The sequence below is a fragment of the Anarrhichthys ocellatus genome, unplaced genomic scaffold (genome assembly GCF_004355925.1).
Source record: "Anarrhichthys ocellatus isolate YVR2014 unplaced genomic scaffold, GSC_Weel_1.0 scaffold124, whole genome shotgun sequence".
NCBI classification, from domain to species: Eukaryota; Metazoa; Chordata; class Actinopteri; order Perciformes; family Anarhichadidae; genus Anarrhichthys; species Anarrhichthys ocellatus.
Window position 1 is genome coordinate 31,170 of NW_022280154.1, and position 15,053 is coordinate 46,222.

A 15,053-nucleotide genomic window follows, 5' to 3' on the forward strand; every position below is an offset into this window, starting at 1 on the left:
ATATATATATATATATATATATATATATATATATAGTGGAACGGGAGAAGAGACTGCATCCGAACCCCCGCCCCCACTGCTGGTCTTCATGGTATTAGCTGGATCTCCTAGTTGCAATCAGTAGAAATCTTCAGCACACAATGCTATTTCAGACAACAGTGCGCGTCCATCTTTGTGGCGACAGTTTGGACTCGACCCCGACTAACACCTTTTTGTGATGAACTGCAACGGACGCCACAAATCGTGTTTCAGAATCTGGTGGAAGAGGAAGCTGTGACAGCAGCCCCTCTAAAGCCCACGGTTTGTGTGTATCCAACAGTCACATACGGTGAACCGGTCAGGGTCTATGCATGCTCTACTCTGCTGTCCACACACTTATGGCCATGTGGTCTCTCTCTTTATGTCATCGTGGTCCAGGGTTCTGCAGCGGATGTCACGGACTTGCACACATCGGCTGGAACAGAAAAACCTGCAGCTTCTCGTGGCCCCGACGCCACACGGCGGAGCGTCTCAGCTCCGACCAACAGATTTACGGCGTAAACACGAGACGCTCCGTGCGAGTTTGAGATTCCGAGGCTAAATCTCCTCCGAATAGTTCCCCTTTACAGGAAGGCTGCTCCCCACATTCCTGCCTGCTGCTCAGACGAGCCCTATATGGACTGACTGTCTGACCAGCTCCTCCGGGAATAATGCACAGCAGACCTCATCCAATTAGCATCCAAACAATCTGGAAGTAACACGGCGTCCTGTGATGAGTTCCTCTCTTTGGAGACATTTCTACACGGACTCCTCATGCTGTAGAAATGCTCAGATTATGCAGAAGACGCAGTAATCACTGAGTTCTAATCAGTCAGCAGTTAAAGAGTCATCGCTGTGGATTGAGACTTTAACTGTAGTTAGTTTGACTCATATATTTGGGTTTTTAGAATGTTTAAAACTTGGTAATCTTGAGAAACCAGCAATAGAGTTCATACAGAGATTTTATAAATTAGAATTTCTTCTTTTATTTGACATTTATATCTGCAGTACACCTTTAAGGAACATGACGTAGCCTGAATGTTCGTATTGTTCTGATAATTGTAACCCTGCTTAAGTAAATGATGGTCCGTTTAGAGCTCATCACAGTCCTTTCACAGATAACAGATTTATTTCTTGTCAGAGCATTTCTGATCGCTTTCGGCAATTGCAACTAATATAACAAAGAGAGGTTTCTTAATAACAGTACCTACACTAGCTTTAAACCTCATATCCATCGTCATCGATGTCTATTTCCCCTCTTCATATCAGTTCTGGCATTAGCTCTGAGTCCTGGCTGAGCCTCAGCAGCCTGTGAACAGACACACAGGTTGCTACTATTACACCTGATTATCTTATCTTGATCTTTAAGTTCTTCCACATGAAGAAAAGAATCCTTACCGGCAACACATATATATATATATATTTTTTTTTTTAAACAGAAGTCAAGTGTTGACTTAGCGGATATAATTATCTTTCAATGAAGTTAAGAATCTTTCCGTATTCAAAAGGAAACAAGTAAATTGTGGGAGGTACAATTCCCTTAATGTCAGGAGGAATAGATTGTGTATCGGCTAAATAACCCAAAGAGGAACATGGAACCACCATAATTAGTCTTTATTTCAAATGTCAAGGAGGGGATTTATTTAAATTGTTTTGATAGATGGGATAGACATACGGGTAGCAGTACATCATAAAAAGATGTCTGCTTCATGAGACAACAGAATAAATGTGCCGAACGTGCAGGAATGCGCCAGAGTGCTCGGAGGAGAGTTTCTCCCCTTAAAGATCTACGACGCCTCGGAAAAGATTTAAAGGTGGACTAAGGGACCAGACGATTGGGAGCTGAAAGCAGCGCAGAGGTTAGAAAAGCTGCAAAGTCGCTCTTGAGAAAGCTGGGCCGGTCGAGGAAAAAAAACAGAACCAGGAACGTCCCTGCCCTGCCTTAACTGTGACTGATGCTGAGCCCTTGAGCAAGGCAAAAAATGAAGCTGCTCACGTAGAGTTGCAGTGGCCATCAGGGAGAGCGGTGCTCAACATCAACATCTTCACCATCTTAGTTCAGCGTGTTAACGTGCTAACATTTGATCATTTGCATTAAACGTATCACGCTCATTTTCACGTTCATACTTGTTTTTTTGAGTTTCTCCGAGAACATGTTTACATGTCTAAAATGCTCCGTTTCAGTGCCTGTCTCTTTGAGCCTCTTTTAGTCTCTTCATTTAGTAAATTATGGTCCATTTAGATTCAAACAGACCATAAAGCAGTGTGCTTTAGGGGTGGGGTGTACTGTGATTGACAGGTTGCTGCCTCAAAGGTGTATACACCGACCTCGAGGCTTCAAAACAGCAGTCCACAAACCAATGGGTGACGTCACGATGACTACGTCCACTTCTTATATGCAGTCTGTGGTCAGCTTCACAAGGTTTAGCGCCACTTCTACTGGTGACAGTACAGTGACATCACAACACGGTATAGTGACATCACAACCTAACAGAACTCCCTAAATACATCTGTGAGCGTTCCTCTGTGGATTGAGCGTTCTCATTCTTTCACAGTACCTGCACAGCACCTACAAGACATGTCTATCTCACTTTCTGTGGGATTTATAAGCTAATGCAGGTATTTTGTTCATAAACCAAAGTATTGAACATATTTTGACCTGATGGTGGAGGAAAGAGGAAGAGTCAGGGAATCACCAAAGATACATCAACTGGAAACCATAAATATCTTCAAGTTTTGTACCAACTCCTTCAGTAGATGTTTAGATATTTCACAGGATAAGTAAAAAACTTTAACCTGCTGGCTCATGAGGAGAAGTCAGGAGAGCATCAAAGTCATGACGGTACATCCTCTGGTGACCATGAATAAGTGAACAAAATGTGCATGCAATCCATTACGTAGTTGCTGATATATTCCAATCTGGATCAAATTGGTGGACTCATTGACCAGCACGGCATAGTCAGCCCGAGAGCCTGGATTACCTAATATGCTGCTGTAATCCTGTAAATGTCCACTGCGGGACTAATTAAGGATTATCTTATCTTAAATATTAGACAATGTTTTGGGAAAAATGAAAACGGAATCTGAGCGAGAAGCAGACAGAAGGGTGTACGGTACGTGTTAGAAGGATATATTCAGGATGTGAAAGTGATTCAGCAGAGAAAACGTGTCAAAGTGAACCAGACATGAGACAATGAAACTAAGGAACAACACTGTTCCTCTTTAATCACTGTTACAATCATCACAAAGCAAAAGCAGCATGTGTTTACAGTGCTAACGTGATCTGCTACGTTAGCTCCACAGCTTTTTTGGGGTAGAAACGTAACGTTTTAGAAACATTTGTCTCCTTCTAACCTCTCCGGGTAACGAGTATCACTATCACACAACGCTTCAACACGACAAGCTCCAAATCCACCGAAGCAGCCTTAAAAATGCAGAAGATCTGAAAGCGTTGATGAGAGTCTGTGGAGCAGAGACGGACGCTTGTCAGAACCGAGCTCGAGCCGGGGCCGATGCTACGCTGCGATTGGCCAGTCTGCGTTCGAGGGGTAAGACTTGATTTTGGCATAAACATTTTGTCAGAATTATGGATATCCAGTTTTGGAACAGCAGCAGACAGGTTTTAGATCTGGCCTGGTTTACCACTGTATAAAAATGTTTTGTGTCTTTTTTTTTTTGATGCCACGTTCTTTCCATTCCTGTCCTCTGACAACCCCCGAATTCCAGACTGGTTCTCGAGGCCGTAATCCAGTGGGATTGCTCTATCTCCACTGTATTTCTCCCACCACCTCCTCCGCTTTCCTTCTGTCTTCTCAGCTCTCGCTTGGCCTTCATCCTCCCGTCTCTCTGAGAGGTGGAAGGAATGTGTCAGGCCCTTTGCCCTTGTGTGTTTGTCGGGTTGACAAAGGTTTCTGTATCTGCAGAAATTAGGATAGTCCCAGTCCGAACATTGAGAATCTTTGCTTGATAATCCAGTTCTCCACATTTGTTAGCTTGTTAAAACCTCTCAACCGGAAAAAAATAATCTTTTAACGTCCCATTTGTGAGTCTCGAAAATGTGGTTTTTCCAATTGTAAGTTACTGAAATAATAGCATGAAGAAACATAAGTATTTTGGGTAAATTTAGAATCAGACATATTGAGTAGACTAGGTTATATAACTGAGGAAGAGCTTCATTCTTAATGGCTAATTTAGTGCAGTCTCAAAAGCTTTATTCCCGAAAGAATTATTGAAATTCCCGGCAGTAAATTTCGTGGCTCAGTGTTTGCTCAAGATTTAGAGATGATTCCTTTGTAATTCATATCAACAGAGCTATAATACATGAGAAACGGGGCTGTTTAAATGTAATAAATAAACTTAAAGTCTCATTGGACACACAACTCATGTCTAAATATAACTAACTGAAGCCAGGAGCCAGGCCTGAACGAAACGCAGTAGAGATAATATTCTGTGTTTTGATTTATATTTAATCACCTGCACTGTATTTTACATTAAATAAGTATTACATGATTTACTATTTCTAACTCTACTTTTCTATAATTCTGTAGCTTTAATTCTCGTTTCTCGTTTTGATTTTACAAGTAATGTGTCTTTTTCTGTTTGTCAGTCAGAAGAAACTCTACAGAGTCAAGGACAACGGACACAAGTGATTCTATCTGTGATTGACAGGTCTCCACCACTCCTCCTCTGTCCTAATATGGTCACTTCCTGTTCACTGGTTGCAAAAACAACATGGCGCTGGCCGTAATCCAAGATGGCGACGGTGAAATCACCGAACTCGAAATATCCACAAACCAGTGAGTCACGTCCCGATGACTACGTCCACTCCTCATAGACAGTCTGTGGTCAGAACGGACAGATTCTATTTCAAATGTTTAGCGACTCACCAATTAATTCGGGTCCAGTTCATATTTCTTGTTCGTGACATCAGTTGCTCATAAGGTGCTCTGAGGTGTTTGACCTGCACCTGGACGCAGAAACAGGGTCCAAATATGCACTTTCATGGAAACTCCAAAACCCCATCCACTGCCTGCTTGGGCCCTATAACCGTTACATAACGCATATTCTACATATTCTACATGTCAGCCACACATTGCTGATGAAATCCCTCGATTTATGGACCAGCTCAAGACGAGTCACCCATTGAGGAATGTCTGCTGAAACCGGCCCTGTTGTGTTCTAATTATAACCCCACTTCCCTTTTCTTATTTGGTGTTTAACCTTTTAGAGGGTTTTTTTTGTTGCTTTTCTTTAATCGATTCCAAAGACGTCACGTTTACGATAAGAGAAGCAACAACAGACATTCCACAGTGACTCATCGTGACTTCTTTAACCTTTTTCCTCTGTGGATCACTTCTGTGTTTGTCTGTTGATAAAGTCCCGTCCCGTGAACGTATCTCTTGGCTGTCTGCTTGCCCGCCTTTCCGCTTCCGTGTCCGTCTATCTACTGATTCCTTAAGCTCACATCATTCTCAGCATCATCAACGTGACGTCATTGTCCACTCCTCAGCAGCTTTTTTTTTAACCGCCGGCAAGTCCATATTGCCAGTGGCCAACCTCCTCTGGAAAAACATCTGGGGGGAAACTCTACAAAAAAAAAAAGAGAAAATCGGTGATTTACACCAATTAGATAATCTCAACAGGACAAATTCTGGGTCAAACGCCCGCCCTCCTACGCTCCCTGTCAGGCCCAGGTGAGGCGGATAGTCTGTTGGCAAGTAACGGGTTAGTGTCTGTCTGTCTCCCCCCTATCTCAACCCTTCCCGCCCCCCCCACCCTTCATCTCAGAGGGCTATATATATTGGAGGTTGTGACTCGTCTGCATCTCGAGCATCACTCGCACCCGCAGACGTCGGCAAACATTCAAACACACACGTGCCGAACGAAGACGAAGAGCAGACTCCAGCGATGAGGTCCCTGCTGAAGCTGCTGGTGATTCTGCTTTGCGTCCGGAGGGGAGAGGGCCGCGGGCTGAGGTCGCTGATTGGTGAGTGCTGGCTGAAGGGGGAGGTCGTGACCTATGACCTTTTTGGTTAGAAGTCAAATTTTGGCCTGTTTCAGACGCAATGAGTTAAATAATGTGTCTAGACTTTGATTTTCTGTCTCTTAAGAAGTTATTGTGTTTAGTTAATACTGTGAATAGCTAGACTTTTCATACTTGTACATCAGATGTATATTTAACTCCTTCTGAATTCTCCAGATCAGAAACAAGAGACGGCATCTCCACACACGTCGCCAAATGAGGACAAGAGAAACGGAGACGGCCGAACAGAAGCTCCTGGAGTCGGTCCGTCGCCCGATCCCGTCGCCCCGATCCCGGCCCGGGCGCGTCGCTCCGCCCTGGACTCCCAGTGCGGCCTGCGCTCCATCCTGCTGCAGGTTCGAAACCTCGGGCTGGGCTACGACTCAGACGAGACCGTGCTCTTCAAGTACTGCGGCGGGACGTGTCCCCACGTGCGCTCCAACCACGACCTCACCCTCACCAGCCTGCTGCTGAGCGGCGCGCTCCCTCAGCTGGCGCCCGGCGAGCTGTGGCACGGCGCGCCGTGCTGCAGGCCCTCCCACCACGAGGACATGGCCTTCCTCGACAACTCGCACCGCTGGCACAAGGTGGAGAAGCTGTCGGCCGCCGGCTGCAGCTGTGTTGGCTAGACCGCCGAGCGTAGACGTGGATGATGTGTTCGTGAGGACGGGGTGGTTCTGAGAGGGCAGGTGTGCTGGCAGGTTCTTCTGTAACATCTTTAAATGAAGAGTTCTATTCTCGTGAAGTTATTTATATCAAAAAACTAATTTAAGCTAGGATTCCTTTCCCTTTTGGCTGAAAAACCTCATGAATCAAGCGGGTCAAGATGGTTTAAATGCTTTGACTTCAGCTGGTGATCTAATGGGCCTCGACAGGATTACATCGTATTACTGCTGGAGCTTTAAAACAGACTCCCACAGCAGTCGAGCTGAAATACACGGCTGCTTTTCTTACTTCATTTACAGTCTGCATTCTCGACAAGGGAGTTTTTTCACCCGACGTTGGTAATAAATACAAAGTGGAGGAGTCAGACATGAGTCCTTGCGTGAATGTCCTACTGCAGACCTTTCTAAATGAAGCGGTCTCAAAAGGCTGACACTGAACAGAGACGTGATTCTACTGCTACTTGACTATTGTTCTGTAAATAAGCTGACATGTATTTATTTGAAATCTTCCGTGCTATTTCGGGGGTTAACAGCAGACCGTATTGTGTGTACGAAGCTGCGTAGATGCACCTCGTGGTTCTCTTGCGGTTCAGACTTACTCGTCAACGCTCCAGCTTAAGTTTAGAACAAACGTATTTATGTAACATAAGTTATTTATTTATTTGTTGCCATTCTTTTGTCATGCTGATTAACTTATTGTGTGTGTGTGTGTACAGTTCCTAATAAAGATAAAACTACAGAACTAAACGGTGTTGATGGAATAATCATTAATATAACACGAACATTTATACAAGAACGTGTTTATTGAAGGTTTTGTACAAAAATATATGTTATGCGTTCATGTACAAAAAAATCGGACATAATTTCGTTGTGATTCACAACCAGATCATGTGTACATCTGTGGAGCAAAGCTTCTTGGACTTTATGTGTCAGCTGGTATGTCCAGCACTGGCTTCCCTCTCTAGAGAACTAAATCTTTGCAAAGCCAGCGACCGTATAGACAGACAGACGCCTGGCTAAGAGGTGAGCTGCATCTGAATGGCTGCTGTGCATCCATTGAGCCCACATGAGCCTTCGATGTTTCATGTTTTGTAATGATTCCTATTCCTCCCAAAGGTTTTAAATGTTTACCGTCTGTATGTTACTGGATTCTCCTCAGCATGTAAAATGTAGCTTCTGACTACTTTCACCATCTCTATGTGGCCATGGCGTCCTCCTCCGCCTCCTCTGGCTCCGCCCCCCACACCTGGACACGCCCCTCCATGGCTGTGAGGAGGCAGGTCTCCGTGGGGTGGAAGGACAATGACTGGACGACACCTTTCCCCACCGGCAGCTTCAACGACAAAGATCCCTGGAGAGAAAAAAACAACGGATGCTTTCAGTACGCTTTCTATATCTGTTTCTAACATAAAGTTAGACCATATGTCTGAGATTTTGTGGGTAAATGTCTAACTTTGGAGGACTTATTGATTTTAAGACAATCATGCTGCGTTCATGTGCGACTGGGATGAAACCCAGAGGTTAGAAACAGACAGGACAACCAGCCCGGGAGCAAAGTAATGTTCTGCTGAGGACGTATTTTAGACACTAAGTGTACACTATATTTAGAATAACTCTGACTGGGAACGGGAGTCGTTATCTGTGCTCTCTTCAAAGCCACCGGTTCTCCTGTCTGTCTCTATAAACTCATCTACTGTAGTAGAACACTGACTGTGGAGGAGAACCTCATACAAACACACTTCATAACATCCAAACTATCCCTTTAAGTTCTGTTAAAAATGCAGAGTTCACATAAATGTGCCCAGCAGACACTCACCTCCACCAGGTCCCAGCAGTACACGTGTCCGTCCTCTGAGCAGCTCAGAACGTGGGTGTCTTTGCTGGACAGGCAGCAGTCCAGCTTGTAGCCCTTCATCTTGTGTCCCGTGTACCTGAGACACACAAACGAGTCACTACACGGCAGGGTTCACGTACAAACAGTACAAAATAACGTACATAAATGCTAATCTGAGTCTTGTAATGTCAACTTTTGATTGTGGCTGTGGCATAATGGTGCTGACTCAGCTCTCGTTGAGGTTTTTGTCGGTGGTGTGGCAGTCACTCACTCTCCCAGCATCTCCCCGGTGCTCTTGTCCAGCAGTCTGACTGTTGAATCCAGACTGGAGGTCAGCGTGCACTGACCGTCCTGACTGAAACACACACATGTGATGGGACCTGCAACACACACACACACACAGGTTACAGGGTTCTGCAGTAACGGTTATTATTTACCTTTAGTGAATGGTGAAAATAAACCATGAAAAAAAGATCACTGACTGCTGATGAAGTCAACGTGCAGCTGTCCCATTCTGAGGTCGTAGCGCCTCACTCTGCCGTCCACCGACCTGAACACCAGAGACAACCGTCACATTTAAGACTGAAAGAACCACGTACAAAGCAAGAATCATTTACTTCTAAATATAAACTGGGGAAACATTGAGTCTGAATTTGCTTCCAGTACAAATCCAAATGTCTGCAGTCAGAACAAGTGATTAGTGATCAATATAATCTGAAGATCAACTCCACTTCAAGTGTCTATCATGGCAAAAACTATGTAAACAGCGCTGACCCGGTAAGCAGCTCGTGCTGAGACACCTTCAGGCTGCTGACGCTGTCCGTAGCCTCATCTAGAACCTGGATCGGCTCGAACCTTCTGGACCTCGTGTCCCAGCACCGAACTGTCCCATCGAGGGAGCCTGGATGAGGAGAAAACACACAGAACAAACACACCCGGACCACGAATAAATGACATGAGTTACAATTTAACATTAATAATACAGACCAAGAAACTTACAACGCGATGTTCAAGCGGCAGGATATTTCACATAATACACATTGAGCTATCTAAGGAAACCCACAATGTAAACTGGAGTCTGTGTCGTGCATTTTATAATGATGAAGACTCACCAGACAAGATGACAGTTGCCTCCTCGTTGAACTGGACACAGTTGACTTTCTGCGGGCAGAAAATTGGAGTGACAATATGGAGACAGAATAGAAGAAAAGTGAAACAAAGAAACATTTTAAATGGACACAACAAAACCAAGTAAGAGTGAAAGTACAGACCCCAGCGTGCCCTCTGAGTTTGCGTGTGACCTGGCCTGTGGCGACGTCCCACAGGATCAAGCTCTTATCAGAGCTGCAGGAGCAGAGCAGGCTGTTGTCAAAGGATCTGTTGAAGCAGCCGATGATGAATTAGTTCACGTGTTTTACAACTCAGAGTCGACCTTCGCGACACAGCACGCGGGGGAGGAGGCTGCGACACTCACCCGTCGGCGTCCAGGACCTCGTACCCGTGGCCGCTGTACGTCTTCAGCAGCGTTCCTCGGCTCACACTCCACAGCTTCAGAGATTTGTCGCTGCCGCAAGACAGCAGGTAGTTCCCATCAGCTGAGCGAGCAGGGAGACATGAGACAGAGGCAGGTGTGAATGAATACAGTTTGATTTCATGGATGACTCCTGACTCACATGGAGAGGTGCTGGAGGCTGTGTGCTTCGACAACATCAAATAATATGCATAACAGTAAAGGACACACTGTATTGTCCTTGTGCTGTCAGACTATTAAAAGATAAGATAAGATAAACCTGTACTCGTCTCCAGGTAAGAGAGTACAGAACAAGACCAAGATAAAAAAATATTAAAGTAAAAGACTGAGCAGCTGATCCTTATACAGTCTGTCAAATAAATATAATATACAGGTATGCACTGTAACTTTTGAACCTGTCTTATTCAAGTTTATCTTGTGTTTAAAGTAAGTAACAACTCATATTAAGTGAGCCACTTATGTCTACTTATATCTCATCAGAGTCATAATATCTCTCTGTGTCTCTCTCTGTCTGTCTCTCTGTCTGTCTCTGTGTCTCTCTCTCACCATTGAAGCGTACAGCCCTGACAGCTCCTTGCTGACAGTCGATGGTCCTGAGCAGATGCTGAGGGAGCTGAGGAGCCTGAGGTTTGGGCTGAGGGAACGACATGACGTAACCTGTGTGTGAAAGAAAAACACAACACAAACATGTGAGCCACACTGCCAACTTCCGGTTATTGTTTTTTTTTTCTTGCCACATAAAAGTTAATGCACTTTAAAGTATTGTAATGCAAATTGCCAAAGAAACTAATGGAGTTACGGACGTTTATGTTACAACGTTACATTTTGGTCAAGTTATTAGCTTTAGCAGTGGAATGTTTAGCATGTTTTACTATAGCTAGCTAACAATGACTTTCTACTCACATTAACGTTAGTTTTTCCCCGTTCTGCTCACTTATTTAACCGTTTTACCAGAGTTAAATCTCAGGAGAGTGCCATGGTGATATTCGTGGTGCAGTTAATATTACTAATAAGTATATATGTAACGTTATATAATAAGTTTATCCCGAGTTTGTAACCATTAGCTTCTTCCATTCATTTCACCCATCATGTTTTGCTAGTACGCGCAATGCACACTGGGATTAAAATAGTCCTGTCAAAATAAAAGTAAAAAAAGTCCTCCCGTTTAATATTTGCCTACTGGGTACGTGACGCTTTTATTTTGAAACTCATCGGATATGACAGCCCCCTCTACTGTCACTTCCGGCAGAGAGTCTGATCACTTGTCTTTCGCTCACACAGGAGTTTACATTTCTAAATAAAACACCCTAGGATATTATTATGTCTTTTAACAACATGTCAGACCCGAGGAGACAGACTAAGATTCTACGGTGAGTACGTCAAACAGAAAATAAGACATTTGTATCGATGGAATTAGCTTACCACATTAGCTTGGATTCAGCTAAATGCTAGCTAACAGCTAACGAGCTAACCTTTAACACAAGTCATGATTATATCTGCAAGGGATTATGCTGATTAGTCTCAGTAGAATCGGTGCTTTTCAACAGTAGAGTCTCAGTAGAATCAGTGGGTTTCAACAGTAGAGTCTCAGTAGAATCAGTGTTTTTTAACAATAGAGTCTCAGTAGAATCGGTGGGTTTCAACAGTAGAGTCTCAGTAGAATCGGTGGGTTTCAACAGTAGAGTCTCAGTAGAATCAGTGCTTTTCAACAGTAGAGTCTCAGTAGAATCAGTGCTTTTCAACAGTAGAGTCTCAGTAGAATCAGTGTTTTTTAACAATAGAGTCTCAGTGGAATCGGTGGGTTTCAACAGTAGAGTCTCAGTAGAATCAGTGTTTTTTAACAATACGAGTCTCAGTAGAATCAGTGTTTTTTAACAATAGAGTCTCGGTAGAATCAGTGCTTTTCAACAGTAGAGTCTCAGTAGAATCAGTGTTTTTTAACAATACGAGTCTCAGTAGAATCAGTGCTTTTCAACAGTAGAGTCTCAGTAGAATCGGTGGGTTTCAACAGTAGAGTCTCAGTAGTAGTAATGCCCACCATGGTGTTTTGGATTGAGATGCTGTTCAATGAGCGTGTGTGGGTGTAATGTGATATAATAGTGCGATCAGCTGTGTAACAGTGCTTGTTCCATCGTGTGTTGTGGTTCACATATGTTTCGTGGTGTTGCAGGTACAAGGCCCCAAGCACGGACACCAATCCCACGCTTGAGGACCCCACGCCGGACTACATGAACCTGCTCGGCATGATCTTCAGCATGTGTGGACTGATGCTGAAGGTGACTCACACGCACACACACACACACACACACACACACACACACACACACCACACACACACACCCTGGATGTTAGACCGTGGTCCAGCCCAATCGTTACATTTAGAAGATTGAAGGTGAAAGGATGAAGGGCAGCATACGACACACTAAGAGGGCACAGCATCAGGCTAACTATTTTTGACTTGTTGGTGTAACGTTTCTTAATTTATTATTATTATTATTATTATTATTATTATTATTATTTCTTTTAGGTAAAGACTGGCGATGGCACTGCCAGATTTTGGGTTTTCTGTCAGCGCATGGAACACGGAAAATACTCAAAGCACTGGATGTGTTTCTGTAGATGTGTACATGATATATAAACACAAGAATACTGTATGAATATCAGGCACCTACGAAGGAGTATCAGAGCCACCCTCAATAACAGGACAGAAGTGATTGTTTTTGGTCCTTGAGGGCCACTTATGGGGCTGTTGGCATCGAACCTTTATGCCCGCGTAAAGGAATCGTGTTTTCTTTGACGGGAATACGACAAACGGATCAACTCTGTGGTGAAAGGCTGGTATATCTAACTGGTACTACACCGGTATACTAGCATCCCTGCACTGACTTAGATCCTCAGAACTATTGCTTCTAACGTTTTCATGGTTCGAGGCTGGCAGATAAGACCGCACCATTGCTGCGGCAGCTCCTAAACGTTGGAGTAGCCGTTGTCCTGTTTGGGAATTCACTGAGCCGTTATCCAAGTATCTCCTCGGCGTCCATCTACCCTCGAAGTACATCTCAGCCGTGCTCCTCCTTTCTGATCCAGTCGGTCTCTAAGCAAACCGTTCACTAGCAGAAGGCCTGAACCCTCTCCAGCTCTGTAACCTTCTGTGTGTTCCAGCTGAAGTGGTGCGCCTGGATCGCCGTCTACTGCTCCTTCATCAGCTTCGCCAACTCCAGAAGCTCGGAGGACACCAAACAGATGATGAGCAGCTTCATGTGAGTAAACGGGATATGATTTAATATTATACTTTATTCACTTTCATTGGAATCCATCTTGAAGACATGTTCACGTCACGTTAGTGGTTTTATTTTGCATATTTGCTGTGTTGCTATCAGGAAGAAATGTATTCTACATTAATAAATCTATTTATTTGAAGGTTTTTGGACAAACAGTCTCAGTTATTAGGGGGTTGAGTCCCTCCGTGTTTACGTGAAACTCTTGAATTATTCAGCTGTGAATCTGGAGGTCAGACTGGCTGAGACTTGAGACGAGCCAACTCTAATGTCCAAAAGCTTTTAACTGAGCGACCTCCGCTGGCTGCTACATTTCCATTTGCTCATGAAGGAGTGCTGCAGCCGGTCCATCGTCTAGATGAGGTTGTGTTAAAGACGAGCCTGATGCACTGAACACAAAATGTTTGGCTCAGCGGGTAATGTCTGACGATGAACTTAATGCTCCGGCCTCGTGTGCGTAGGAAGCTGGTTCGAGGCCAGTTTTAGGACATCTGTCACTGGATGAGACGTGATGTAAGAACCCCTGAGTTATCAGAGAGAGGTGAGCTTCTATACCGGAGGGAGGAGCGGAGGAGGACCGGCGTGTCGTCAGGTGTGGATGAATTACGGGAGACGTTCTTCATACCTGTTTGTATCTCTGCTCACTGCAACAGTAAAAATGCCAAACATTGTCAGCTAAATATCTCCTTAAAAAAAATACCTGGCGTGTTTTTGCTTTGTGGGCAATAAGTAGGAGTCGCATGAGCGAAGGTGCTCGTGGAACCGCAACAAATGCAAACGGGAGAGAAAATGCCGACGCAGCAAAGCTGTTTGTCGACCCCTCAGTTTCAGGCGTTTGCTGAATTGTACAGGTGTCGGCCCCAAAGTCTCCACGTTCAGACTGCCTGGGAATTCTGTCTCTGGATAATTCTCAATTCTTTTATTCTTCAGCAAAACATTTGTCATTTGTGGATCACAGGAAAGTCGTTGAGTGAAGGTCAGACGTTTAAACTTAGATTCACGCACCTGACACCGTGTCTCCTCCCGTCCTCAGGCTGTCCATCTCGGCCGTCGTGATGTCCTACCTACAGAACCCTCAGCCGATGTCGCCGCCATGGTAGCCGACGGCCAATCGCGGAAGAGCACGGGTAGTGAAATCATGGATGACGAAAACAGCTGATAGTGCCCCACCCCACCACCCCGCGGCGATCGTTGAGTAAAACCAGAGACGGAGAGAAATCTAATGTGATAGAAGGAGAGAGGAGACAGGTGACGAGAGGAGGAGGACGACAGTAAAGAGGACACTACGTCAAGACGGAGACATCGAGTGGTCTCTGACGGCCTCCGGCTGTTTTTCTTCTTTTTTTTGAACCTTTTCTAACGTTTGTTTGTTGATGAAATCTTCCAAATTCTGTTGCAGGATGTCATAAATAAAGTTGTATGATTTTAAAAGGATCTGTTTGCTTTTATTTGTCTTCGGTAGAACAAGTCATTGATGTTCTTTCTTCACGTTAACGGTTATTATTTACTAGCAGAAGTCTGTGATCTTCTTGTCGGTCAGTGTGCCATATCAACAGTAAGGTTAAACAAAGACAATTGAAACACATTGAGCAGGTGGTGCAGTGTGTTGATTCCAGGCGGGAACCTCTGGTTCTGCTGAGTGAAGCCAATATAGAAGAGTCTTAAAGCTGCATTCTCTCTAGTGTCCACCAGGGGGCGACTCCTC

At 44.4% G+C, this 15,053-nt stretch overlaps 3 protein-coding genes across 3 annotated transcripts; 2 read left to right on the plus strand and 1 right to left on the minus strand.

Annotated features, from left to right (window-relative positions):
• The first annotated feature begins 5,925 nt into the window (after positions 1 to 5,925).
• LOC116399689 (persephin) lies at positions 5,926 to 7,434 on the plus strand. The gene is made up of 2 exons (XM_031877025.1): positions 5,926 to 6,004; positions 6,218 to 7,434. The coding sequence occupies exons 1-2, from the start codon at positions 5,926 to 5,928 to the stop codon at positions 6,667 to 6,669; spliced, it is 531 nt and encodes a 176-aa protein (XP_031732885.1). The 3' UTR covers positions 6,670 to 7,434.
• On the minus strand, positions 6,187 to 11,148 carry wdr83 (WD repeat domain containing 83). Its single transcript, XM_031877010.1, has 10 exons — positions 10,974 to 11,148; positions 10,617 to 10,727; positions 10,014 to 10,134; positions 9,811 to 9,916; positions 9,652 to 9,700; positions 9,314 to 9,440; positions 9,022 to 9,089; positions 8,811 to 8,919; positions 8,522 to 8,636; positions 6,187 to 8,056 (listed from the first exon to the last, which is right to left on the minus strand). Exons 2-10 carry the CDS (start codon positions 10,717 to 10,719, stop codon positions 7,901 to 7,903), a joined length of 954 nt encoding a protein of 317 aa, XP_031732870.1. The 5' UTR covers positions 10,720 to 10,727; positions 10,974 to 11,148; the 3' UTR covers positions 6,187 to 7,900.
• Positions 11,149 to 11,315: 167 nt separating this feature from the next.
• Positions 11,316 to 14,782, plus strand: wdr83os (WD repeat domain 83 opposite strand). The gene is made up of 4 exons (XM_031877057.1): positions 11,316 to 11,440; positions 12,241 to 12,346; positions 13,233 to 13,330; positions 14,382 to 14,782. The coding sequence occupies exons 1-4, from the start codon at positions 11,391 to 11,393 to the stop codon at positions 14,446 to 14,448; spliced, it is 321 nt and encodes a 106-aa protein (XP_031732917.1). The 5' UTR covers positions 11,316 to 11,390; the 3' UTR covers positions 14,449 to 14,782.
• The last annotated feature ends 271 nt before the right edge of the window (positions 14,783 to 15,053 follow it).

Excerpts from the sequence above, each read along its gene's own strand:
- wdr83os (XM_031877057.1), top strand. The coding sequence starts at position 11,391 with ATGTCTTTTAACAACATGTCAGACCCGAGGAGACAGACTAAGATTCTA. Across the intron at positions 11,441-12,240 it reads AGACAGACTAAGATTCTACG|GTACAAGGCCCCAAGCACGG; the intron begins GTGAGTACGTCA and ends GTGGTGTTGCAG. Across the intron at positions 13,331-14,381 it reads CAGATGATGAGCAGCTTCAT|GCTGTCCATCTCGGCCGTCG; the intron begins GTGAGTAAACGG and ends TCCCGTCCTCAG.
- LOC116399689 (XM_031877025.1), top strand. The coding sequence starts at position 5,926 with ATGAGGTCCCTGCTGAAGCTGCTGGTGATTCTGCTTTGCGTCCGGAGG. Across the intron at positions 6,005-6,217 it reads CGGGCTGAGGTCGCTGATTG|ATCAGAAACAAGAGACGGCA; the intron begins GTGAGTGCTGGC and ends TGAATTCTCCAG.
- wdr83 (XM_031877010.1), bottom strand. The coding sequence starts at position 10,719 with ATGTCGTTCCCTCAGCCCAAACCTCAGGCTCCTCAGCTCCCTCAGCAT. Across the intron at positions 9,917-10,013 it reads GAGGTCCTGGACGCCGACGG|ATCCTTTGACAACAGCCTGC; the intron begins GTGAGTGTCGCA and ends CTGCTTCAACAG. Across the intron at positions 8,920-9,021 it reads GCACGTTGACTTCATCAGCA|GTCCCATCACATGTGTGTGT; the intron begins GTCAGTGATCTT and ends TGTGTGTTGCAG.